Source organism: Gymnoscopelus microlampas (genome assembly GCF_963454915.1).
Source record: "Gymnoscopelus microlampas genome assembly, chromosome: 3".
NCBI lineage: Eukaryota > Metazoa > Chordata > Actinopteri > Myctophiformes > Myctophidae > Gymnoscopelus > Gymnoscopelus microlampas.
The window spans coordinates 27,141,388-27,153,965 of NC_139940.1; the positions used below are offsets into that span (position 1 = coordinate 27,141,388).

At 39.9% G+C, this 12,578-nt stretch overlaps 1 protein-coding gene across 1 annotated transcript in view; it reads left to right on the forward strand.

The window, feature by feature from the left end:
• Positions 1–6,217: 6,217 nt before the first annotated feature.
• LOC311041801 (atrial natriuretic peptide receptor 1-like) overlaps positions 6,218–12,578 on the forward strand; it is a gene marked incomplete at its 5' end in the record, with an annotated part of 32,948 nt that continues 26,587 nt past the window's right edge. The window contains one exon of the mRNA XM_084052286.1: positions 6,218–6,271. Coding sequence (XP_083908412.1) covers positions 6,218–6,271 — 54 coding nt within the window. The remainder of the gene's footprint in view (positions 6,272–12,578) is intronic.

Consider the following 12,578-nt stretch of genomic DNA (forward strand, 5'->3'; position numbering starts at 1 on the left):
TATATCAACGTTTAGATTTAGACCATATTTAAACCATTAAATGTATTTCATTTCTTAGTCATGTTGTTTGAAAACGTACATATGTTTAGAAATACTATTACAGCGAAATAATGCAGTTTGCATAATGGTGATAATATGCAAATATATTTTTTAAATATGTATAAATATAACAAATAAAGGCAGTTTGCAATAATGGTGATAGGCTAATATAAAATACAGAGGAACGAGTGAAAGCCAAGCAGTAAACTGCTAACCTCGCATCACTAGACTTTCTAATCTACAGTAAACCGCAGATTGGGTTTGGAGGTCGTTTTGCTTGTTTCTTTCCGGAGACTTGGCAACATTGTTGTTTTGCTTAGCGGTCTCACAAGACGTGGCAACCCCTGGAGTTTCATAACAACACGGAAGTCAGCAACGCGTTCTAAAGGCAAGAGGAAAACATGGGAAAACTGAACAGAAGAGACTATAAGAACAGAATTGCAAAAAAACATTCATTCTGAACTGCATAGGTGAGTGCTAAAGGATACATTATTTGAAGGAGATGTTTATTTGTGTTGACATGTTTATTGAGTTGATGTTTATTGAGTTAGTTGGTCATGTACAATTTAGCGTTAGCCAACTAGCTACCAGCTGCTAGCTTCTGCCCAAACAAAGTGCTGGCGTCATGGCTGGCGTTCAATGTGTTTTACTGGTGGACCGTAACGAATTACAATCACTTGAGTTTAAATTCATTTTTTAATACTTTAACAATAAAATAATCGTTTGTTTGTGTAATGTTTAATCTGGAGTTAAAACTTTACAGAACCTTGTGAAATATTTGATTAATGTATTCTTTTTTCTTTCTTTTCTTTTTTTGAAGCAAAACCGACAAAGAGCAATAATAATGGTGCTATCAGATCAAACACCACAGGTAATTATGAATTGAATGTTTCGTGAGTTTTAACTATAACATTATTCACCTTTACTTGAGTTGGGCCATGTGTTGAATATATTGTTTAAATCAGGGCTCTTCAACAGGGGGTCCGGGACCCCTAGGGGTTCCTCAGAGTTACTACAGGGGGTCCGCCAAATCTTTGTGATTTTTACATTAACCACTTCAACCAAGCATCCCTATTCTGAGGAGAACTTTAGCCAAAAATAGCAGATCTACAAGCACACAGCGCTTGTAGATCTGCTATTTTCGGCAAAGAGGTTTGGTGGAGGGGGGGGGGGGGAAGCAGACCAAGTACAGAGTGGGTCAAGTTTACTTAGTATGGACGGTGTGTGTGGTTAAAAGTCTGAAAATACACATTAACATGAATCCAACACTGATGGCAGTGCTGTCAAACAAGTCTATGAAGCTATCAATGAAATCTATGAAAAGATTATATTCTATACAATATATATTGGGGGTCCCTGCTTTATCTCACTCTCAGCCAAGGGTTCCTTGGCCTGAAAACGTTGAAGACCCCTGGTTTAAATCAATCAGTAGCCTATTTACATGTATTTACAGCTCTCTTCTAGGTAATGTCTAGAAGTGGCGAACTGCTGACTTTTGTCACATTTTATCTATATATCTATCTATCTATCTATGTATCTATCTATCTGGCTATTCCACGACAATGACTGCAACTCCTTGCAACTATTTGTGGAGCAGTTACTCTGCTCTCTTCCTTATGATAGTAAGGTCTAGATAATCTGGATGGTAAAGTGCTGAGAATATAGCATCTCCTATCTGTCATATTATTGATAGATGTTTGGATGTAAGGTTATTCCTATAAGTATTTGACCTGTTTTGAGCAAAATCATGGAAAAGTTGGTGCAATCACGCTTCCCGTGTCCTGCTGCCCTAGCTGTAGAATACAACTCTCGTAGACGTATTTATGATTCTGACGTTTTCGTAGATTGAAAACGTCAGAATCATAAATACGTCTACGAGAGTTGTATTCTACAGAGCTGCTGCCCCACATATTACGTATTTCAACAACAGTACATCTACTCGTAAGAAGGTGTAATTTCAATGTGTTTTCACACCCAGCAGAATATTGAAGCTACACACCGGTCCAAGTCAGATCCTGAACTACACAAGGTAACTTTCAATTGATTGTAGCAGTGAGCAAAATGGGTTGCAATGGGGGTTTTCTCTCCCCTACAGTGAAGCCGTAATCTGGGCCAAGAAAATGTCTTGACTCTACTCCACCTTTCAATTGACTTTAACAGTAATCCTCAATGGTGATGTTGCAAGTATGACATGTAGCCTAATTACCTTGTCTTTCACCAACAGGAAATCTTATCAGAACTCCCTGGAGAAAGTCACAGGATTCCAAAAGGTACATTTTGATAAAGTTTGTAAGTCATCTTACTCTGGCAAAGATTTAATTGGGGAGAGATAATGATGTTGAACTTGAAAACAAGTACTGTTGTTTATTAAGATCTGCACCAGCCAAAGTATAGCCTCAAATTCTAAATCACAGGCAGACAGACAAAAGTAAGAATGGAAGTATTGTTTATCACTTTCCACTGTGTTCATGTATTATTTCTGTTTCATATCAACATAATTGTCTTCATTGCAGGTTGGCAGAGTGTGCCGTTTTTCTTTTTGCAATTTAGCTTTGCGTTTTCTTTTTGTTTCAGACTTTTCACCAATGCCCTGATGAGTCCTTTCTACTTGCATGGACAGCAGGAGAGAGCTTTCAAAAGCACTGCCTTCTATCTGTCATCAATGGTAAAAATAACTTTGTCAGTGCTAGTTATTTGTTAATTGCTTATTCACGTTGTACACGTGTGACTGACATATACTAGATAACCTCTGTAATGTCTACTGTCAGCCTGAGAGTTATTTGTCATTGTTTTGACTGCAGAAGCCGTTCAGAAGACATTCAGAGAGACAATGGAGAACCTGGTCAGCGCTGCCATCTCTGACCACTTCAAGCAGGCGCCTGGTAGAAGTGGTGGAGGGAGTTACAAGAAGAAGAGGGCAACGCCTTGAAGCAAATACAATGTTATTATTTGATCATTTGGTCTTTTCTAGTTGTTTAACCCAATAGGACAGGGAACGCATCTGTGTCACTTAAGATTTATTAGGCTATTCAAAAAATAGCAGATTACAAGCTCATAGCGCGGAACTCTGTCCGGCGCTATAAGAGCTTGTAGATCTTCTATTTTTTGAAGATTTTTGTAAAAAAAAAAGTGCAAATCTTTGAATATATGTACACACACACACACACACACACACACACACACACACACACACATTTCTAACTCAAATCTAGGCAAAGCAAAGATTTGAGGAAAAAACATACGTTCAAAGAAATATAGCAGATCAACAAGCTCGTAGCGCGGCACCGTGCTATGAGCTTGTAGATCTGCTATTTTTTAATAGCTCAAGTATAAGATGTGTTAAAGTGTTTAAAATCTAACATGACAGGTCTTAATGGTTTAAAGCATTAAGAGGTGCAAAAATTAAAGAACGATTGTACAAGCTTTGGTATGTTTTTTGTTGCTGAAATATGTATTGTGATTGAACTTACAGTTGAATGGTAGTTATGTTCAGAGTAAATCAATGTTAACATTAAGAAAAATGATTTTATCCATTGGTACAATAAAGAATAGCATGACATTAGTGTTACACTGCAACCTATTTAATCCCGAAAGATGACAACATAATGTAAACAAATGATCAGAACATCATGGGACTACACTACAAAGGTAAGCAAAAAGGGTTAAATTTGGTCCATCAGGTATTTTTGGCAGAGAACCAGGATCTGCATTAAAATTGAGGTATTTAAATGCATTAATATAGGTTTTGTGTGAATAATCTGATAGATCTTAAAGGTATATAATGCCTACAAATTGTTTAGATGTTATTTAAACATCTGATTTAATTATAAGTATATTAATATCCTTATTAAATAGACGTTTACAGGACGTCTAAACAACGTCTATAATTGGGTTAAAATTAGACGTCTAAATAACGTCTAGGTTAAAATTGGTTTATGACAGGTCTAAAAATGAACGTTTTTTTGACGTCTAGGCTAAGCTTAGACGTTGAACGTCATTTGAACGGTTATATATTTATATCTAGCCGTTCAAACGACGTTGAAACAACGTCTAGGTTTAGACGTTGAAAAAACTTTCAATTCTAGACCACTCATAAACCGGATTTAGACTCGACGGCTAGGTGACGTTTAGACGTCATTTAGACGTCTAATAGACCGAAAAATGCTCAGTGGAACTCTGTTACAGGGTTTTTTTCAGGTTTTTTTTCTTCATTTCATGCCCCACCAGAGACAGACAGACAGACAGACAGACAGACACCCGCCCGTCCCGCGCTGCCGCGCATCAGGGGGGTCCTTGGAAGTGTTCTGGGGGTCCCCAGCAGTTTAACCACTTCAACCCATATAGCCTAGATCAGCTATTTGGGGTCAGTGCGGACCCGTTCGGTGCCCCCCGGGACGGTTTTGTCAACGGGGGGAATCTTTTTGGTGCCACTAACATTAATCTTTTATTTTTATTTATTGTATATCTGCTATTTTTGAATAGCCAACATATAGCCTACAATATGGATAAAGGGGTGAAAATGTATTAAAACCTTTTGCTGGGGACCCCCTCAAGGACCACTGGTTGAGAACCACTGTTTTATAGGAAATGGCTAGGGGCAGTTCTATAACTTATCCATTAATTTAGATTAAATAGAGTAGAGCAGGGGGCTTCAACAGGGGATCCTCAGAGTTACTACAGGGGGTCCGCCAAATCATTGTGTGATATGATTTTTTTTTTTTTACATCAACCACTTGAACCCTAGAAGCCGAAAAAAGCAGATCCACAAGCGTCACGTTTCAACTGGATATTTATTATAGTTGCACTGCATGTTTCCTTTAAAGTTTAATGCACGTCTCCTATAGAGTTAAAAGGGGACGTCTCCCCACCCCCACCTCCGCCCCCCCCGCTACTGAGACCAGTGGTAAAAAGACGTTCGCATCGCATCTCTGCATGCTGCCTTTGTCTTCTCCTTCTTATCTTCTCCTTCTCTGGAAATGTCTTCCTGGTGTGCGCGCGCACCTGCCCGTGCCTTCCGGTGTTAATGAAATCACTTCCGTATGCTACTGAGATTTCTTGTATGCATACATGTGAAATTATTGTATACATAATAGTGAAATGATCTATACATGCTATTGAAATCATGTATATATACTATTGAAATCATTTATACATACTACTGAAATCACTTGTATGAATACATGTAAAACTCTTGTATACATTATAATGAAATTATGTGTATGTATGCTATTGAAATCATGTATATATACTATTGAAATCATTTATACATACTACTGAAATCACTTGTATGAATACATGTGAAACTCTTTTATACATTATACTGAACTCACTTATACATATCACTGAAATTATGTGTATATATATTATTGAATTTATTTATACATACTACTGAAATTACTTGTACGAATACATGTGAAAGGCTTGCACATGCATCTAAAGTTTTCATTTTAGTTTGTTATAATATACAAGAAATTCAATTGTAAATGTACAAGTGTTCAGCAATATACATGCAGCCTTTTCATATGTGTATGTGTGAGTGTTTCAGATATAAATGTATAAATGTTTAACTTGTATGCGTGCAAGCATTTCGTATGCATGTGTATATGACACAGAAGTATATATGTATGTGTATGTGTTTCTCATATGTATGCGTAAGTGTTCAGATGAGTATGTATAAAGTTTCATATATGAACGTGCATCGATTTACAAAGTATGTATGTACGTGAGAGTGTTTCAGTAGTGAGTGTGCAAGTGTTTCAATATTGAACGTATAGCATTTCAGTAGTATATGTAAGAGTGTCTCATCAGCGTGTGTGAAAGTGTCTCAAAATTGAATGTAAAAGCATTTCAGTAGTAAGTATAAGACTGTCTCGTTAGCGTGTGTGAAAGTGTTTCATTATTTATGGCCTGAACGGCCCCTCATACAAGGAGGTCTGTGTGCGTGTGCGTGTGCGTGCGCGTGCGTGTGCGTGTGCGTGTGTGTGTGTGTGTGTGTGTGTGTGTGTGTGTGTGTGTGTGTGTGTGTGTGTGTGTGTGTGTGTGTGTGTGTGTGTTTGAGTGTGAGAAAAAAGTGAAATAGAGAAATGGAGTGACCAAAATAGCATGTGAGACAGACAAAAGAGATGGAGGTAGAATCTAATAAGATTTCATCATAACCAATATCCATGACAGATACGACATGGATGAAGGGAGATGGTCTGACGCTACAGATCATGAAAAAGAGAAAGGGAGGGTGGGGGGCGATTGGGCGTTGGTGGACAGATCAGGTTACATCTGTTTCTCTCTCCCTGGTTTCTGGTCCATTAACTAATGGACAGCCAGTTCTCACCAGGGATGATGGATTGCGAGTGATGGATTTGGACGATGCTTGTGGCTTTATTCAGTGTACCAAGATTCACTGTGCGCCCACAACATGCAACACCTTACAAAAGGTTTCTTGGAAGATCAAAATCAGAATCAGCTTTATGTGACATAAAGGTGCAGTTCAATATGCAAAACAACACCACATATTTCAGATACTGAAATAGGTGAAATATGTGAAATACTCTTAAAAAGAACACGCAATGTAAATCTGCATTAGGAGGGCCAAGGACCCCATTACGGCCATAGGAGGGGCCTTGTACTGATTGGCCCACATATTCTGTTTAAGCGTTAACCTATATACATTTTAGTGAATTGTCATTGGGCCCCACTGGCACAATCTACACAGCCACCCGCATATTTGTACACTCAGAGTTACAAATGGATAAATTAACTTTGAGGATTTTATTGTATAGGTAAAGCATGCCATTTATGTTTCCAGAGATAAGAGCAACAACACTACTTATTTCCTGTTAGTTTCTGCTTCTCTGTGTGTTGCTGTAAAAAAAGAAAATGCATCCACACTGAGTAGAGCGTGTGAAGGTAAAATCAATTTTGACTAATCCAACGGAGGCCCAATTCAATTCTTGACTTTTCTCTTTTAGCCTTTTTGTTTACCTTTTCTTTATCGTGTGCAGGTGTATGTGCAGTGTGCACGCACATACACAGACACACACTGTATTCCTGGAAAGCAATACGTCACTTACCCAGAGCATACTCACATGGTTCAATGTTCACTATCATATAACTATAGGTGGGTCTTAAATCATAAGTACAGCACTTTACTTCCGTCCACTAGGCTAAAGCCAGACAGCCAAACAAACCGATAATGTCATTTTCCCACAACGACCGCAGGCGGAGTTAAACAGTCACCAATTGTAATGTGGAATAGGGAAGTTAATGACTGTAGGCGGATGTTTCGCGTGCGCGCGGCGTGTGTGTGTGTGTGTGTGTGTGTGTGCGCGCGTGTGTGCGTGCGGGCAGGCTTATCTTGGACTGCATTTTGCGTTCATGTGGTTCCTTGGGTGTAGCTGCCTGTGAGTTTTCTCACTGCACATGTGAGCCCTGTTGTATTATTACTCACGCAATGATGTTTGTGTGTACATGCTTTTGTGTATTTGCATATATTTATTGTGTGTGTGAGTGTAATCTGTATGAGCAGCCATATCTCCCATTTCCATCACAGCGATAATCTACGTCCATCTCAAAGGTCTGCTCTCCCTGGCACAGTGGCAGGCCGCACCTGTAGTAGTTATTTATGACTTTAATAACCTCACACAGCTTTGACATTTCCACAGCCGTAGAATGGTTTAGTCCAATCAAGCTAGACAAAATGTAATTTCTCTGAGCACATAAACACACCTGATGACCATCCATCTCTTGGCCTCAATGGTCTGCTAATTTGGTACGGAAATGAAAATGAAAAGAGAGCAACTGGCCCCCATTTAAGGACGTAAAAAAACAGAAGAAGCAAAAACAACGCATAATTGGGCACAGAAATATAACCCATGCTCGTCCCAGACACATGAAATTGTATTAATTAAATCATTAGAGTCTCTGATATACACTTGTTAGGTGTGGGCATAGGGCTTAGTAAAAAAATAAAATAAAAATAAACAAACTCTGACATGGGACTATGGAAGATCAGACAATGATTTAGGCAGTGTTGACAATACAGAACTAATAGGGTGCTGACTTGTCTAATACCTTCTAAATAAACCCCTGTTGAAAAGAACTACAGTCGTAGGTTGAGTGGTTATCCTTTTGTAAACATTTGTAAGACAGCTGAGATAGAATGTCTAATATTTGTCTATGCTGGACACAAATCCCCCCACCTTTATCCGCACCTATTCACAGTCACAATCATCAATTCGTTTGATAAAAAGGAGTCCTTTCATCTGCTGTTAAGTTCTTTGAAAGTTTGATTGATCATCTTCATAATATCTTGTTCTACTATTCTGCAAAACGTGCTAATGGATGCATTAGTGTCAGGGCAAAAAGTACTCTTGAGTCTAAAATAAGTTAACTGTAACATTTACTCTAAAGGGGAGGTGTTGTGATTTGTTGCCAAAATGTCCTTAGACTCACCCATTTCCTCTCCCAGTTATAACACACATAGGTTATATTGCACTGGGTGTGCAAAATGTGTTTTTTGTGCACATGTAGGCCTACAGTATGTCTGTTCATGCACGATTGCATGGATGTGTCTGTCCAAGAAAAACAAGGATTGTAGCTTACAATATATAACTTCTCCTGGGATTTAATTTTCACAGCACATAACAGATAAACGAATGCCTGATATCTAGCCATTCTACAAGTTCATATAGCCAATTCATAGTTCATATTATAATTATAGCTGATTCACAGTTCATATATTAGTCGATTTACAAGTTCACAATGTGTAGTGCTGCAAAGCCTTGTGAGCCTTTATCAGGCTTTTTCTTTGGTGTGTGTGACACCCACACGCAACTAAGTAACTCATGCTTAATAACTCTTTTCCTGTCACAAGTGCACATGTTGTCTGTAACTTAAGCTGTCCTCCACCACCACTTAGCTGTTCCCAGAGAGATTTACTACATTTTTATAGCAGTGAGGGGTTGCATTAATTTGAAGTTCCGAAACTATCCAATGACCATGACTAAGTTTCATTCTAGAATTTGTAGCAGGAAGCTGAGTTTATTGAACATTAAATAAACTGAGAAGATGATTTAAATATTATTAAAGGCAGGGTAAGTGATTAAAAGGTTAAAGCATTATATTCTGATAGTAATCAGCTATATAGTCTCCCCATCTCTCCAGCTCTTTAATAAACAGAAAATACATTTTCAGGTGGGTTGCAAAACTTCAGCCAATCAGGAGAGAGTATTCATTTATCAGCTTATTAGTGTTCCAGGTCCAATTTTGTCTGCTAATTTCTTTGTGTCATCACTTCCAATTGCACTTGTTTAATCTGTGTCCTCCCATGCTGGGCAAGTTGGTTGTCTAGGCGGAAGTGGTTGAATTTGGCAGAAGTACCGCCCAAGGAAATGACGCTTTACAAATCTGTTAACATTCTCCGTGAATGAAACAAGTGTTGTGATTGGTCAAAAAAGGAATCCTGTCCACTCAGGACTTCCGAGACACTCTCTGCTTTAGGTCGTGACCAGCCTCTTCTCTTCGCAGATGAGTGAGGCTGGGAACGAGGCTAGTGTCCTCCTGTCTGAGTTCTCTATCCTGACTGGATGAAATTGGTATCCTGACCTGAAAATGCATTTTCTGTTAAATCTAGAACTGGAGAGACTCCTGTTACTGGAAAAAACACTCTATAGCAATGAGTATCAGAATATAGAGCAATTTAACACTTATTTTAACCAAAGAAAATCACTTACCCTACCTTTAATAATCCATCAATGCAATGGAATCAGCTCGGACAGGGGCACACAATCCTATATTTAAAAAAGCCTTAAGGGAGGACGGGCGGGCGGGTGAACCACGTTGTCACACTCATGGCACCATGACTCAGCCATAACCATATAAGGAGCCAATGCAGCTACGCCCAAATATGGAGTGTGTTGTCTAACCTCAATGTCAATGTCATGGCATCAGGCGCAAAATCAGTCAGCTATGGGCACAAAAGGGTGGCATGCGCATATATGGGCATATACTGATGATCTCCATACAGTATATGGCCATAAAAGGGTCATGGATTGACCGATACAGATAGCTCCATATATGGGCATAAAAGGGACAAGGACTAACAGATACAGAAATATCTGACATCAGGGATCTCCATATATGGGTATAAAAGGGACAAGGACTGACAGATACAGAGATCTCCATATATGGGCATGATAAGGACAAGGACTGACAGATACAGAGATCTCCATATATGGGCATACCAGTCGTATCAGCGGTGCGACGTAGGTGTGAGGGCCGAGTAGCGGCCTAAACCTCTAGTATAGACTATCGACTATTTCCGTCCGCCTTTTCATCAAACTACAGTACAGCTGCCACTTGCTGCATAATGGCAAAGAAATTCAACAAAACTATTGAGCATTTCTTCATTAAAAACAAAACTGAAAATCAACTGGCTACCTACAGAAATGAGCAAACAGCTACCACCTTATAGACACCTCTGCAGGTGCTCTCCAAACTCCAACGTTTCTCAACTCCGAGACAATTGAAGACTTATATTTACAAAGGGACAGCTGCAAGAGTGTTGCTATAGGTACCATCTTGAAGACGTGTGATGATGTGAGGATCAAACATCACAGGCATCACAGAGGCTTTAACACTGGATTGAGAATGCTCATCTTCTTAATTGACATTACAAGAACCACAGCACCGTTGAAACGTCTCTAGCATAGACTAGCCTACCTCTGAAACATTGGGGCCAGCCAATCAGATCTACATCAGGCCAAGTATGTGCTACTGTACGTCTGAGCCCAGCCATATAGATACACGAGGAACTGAAGAATGTAGCATAGACCTACAGTAAGTAGTAAGCAAGAAAAATAACCTGTATGGGGACACTCTCCGATAAGGAAAATACTGTTATCTTTCTGTCTGGCTTTTCCATTAGACCGCTACTGTGGGTTTTTATTGAACTTATAATGTGGTGGACGGTGGTTACGGTGTTTGTCCATGGCAGAGCAGCGGTTCCCAACATTTTCTGGATCAGGACTCACCTGAAAATCTTGAAAGTGTTCGCAGCCCACCCATCTGACCACTTAACACAGCAGCCATGTTAAGTGGTCAGATGAGTTGGCCGCATGCATTTTCAGAGCATGTTTATTTAATTCCCACAGGTTGGGAATTGCTGGTCTATGGCAACCCCCTGACCAATGCTAGGCTCCTCTCGGGTGAACCATCATTACCCTATCACCATGGAGACGAATCTCCGGCAAGTGCTAATGGGTGCCAACTCCTGTCTGTCTTTTCAAATTGAAATGAACCCCGGTCTTCTAACATGGCTAATCGGTGGTAATTAGCCTCGCCCACTGGTTACCTACTGTATGATGTTACTTTCATACCCCCCATTTGTGGAGAGTTACAGCAGAAAACATTTGCAGTGTGGGTGACCTCCATGAAATGAGCTCCTTCTTATCTCTCTTCCCCTCTCTCTCCACTGACACTCTGTTCTCATGGTTTTATTATTTACTTCGCTCTCTTCTTGTTTTTGTCTCTGCCAGGCCGAAGGCGTGGCAGAGACATGTTTTGCACCCTGTCCGTCTGTCCGTCCGTCCGTGTGTGTGTTTGTGTCTGTCAACTGGCTACCTACAGAAATGAGCAAACAGCTACCACCTGAATAGACACCTCTGCAGGTGCTCTCCAAACTCCAACGTTTCTCAACTCCGAGACAATTGAAGACTTATATTTACAAAGGGACAGCTGCAAGAGTGGACAGCTAATCTCTGGCACCGTTGGCCCGATTGACGGGAAACTGTGCACACACACTCCCTGGATGCCAGAGCAGAACCTCTGCCCCAAATGTTTCACTGTTATAGCGCCACCAGGAGGCCGATTGTTGCAAAACAAAATGTTGTTATTACTCCTACAGATTTTGTCCAAACATGACCGATGAGCGTGAAACTTTGCATGCACACTCCCTAGAGAGGCCAAGGAAAAAACCTCTGCCCTGCATTTTTCACATCGGCCTTTTATAGCGATTTTGTCCAAACATCACACAGATCTGTACATATTATCTCTATAGTCATGTGATCAACACGAATATGTCATTTTTTTCATATTCCATCCTGATTGCCTAAGATCGGCATCTAAAGTTTGCAGGAGTGGCCCGTTTTGAACAAATGCCTCAAAACATGAACGCAGCATCCGATTGCCGCGCAATTTTGCACGCACATTCCCACTAGGCCGAGAAAGAAATGCCATCATTTTCACATTGTCCTGTTATAGCGCCACCAGGAGGCCGATCATTGCAAAACATTTATTTTTATATTACTCCTACAGATTTTGTTCAAACATTACGCAGTATCTCTACCGTCATGTGATCAAGATGGATCTGTCCGATTTTTCATATTCCATCGTGATTGCAGAATTCCAAACAATGCTGGCCCACAATAACCTACTGTACCTGACCTGGCAGAGACCATTGTCTCCGGTGTCATTTAAATCTCACATGTTATTACTCTCCCCGTCTATTGTTTCACTCTGTTCGCTCTCTCTCCAGCAAACGCTTT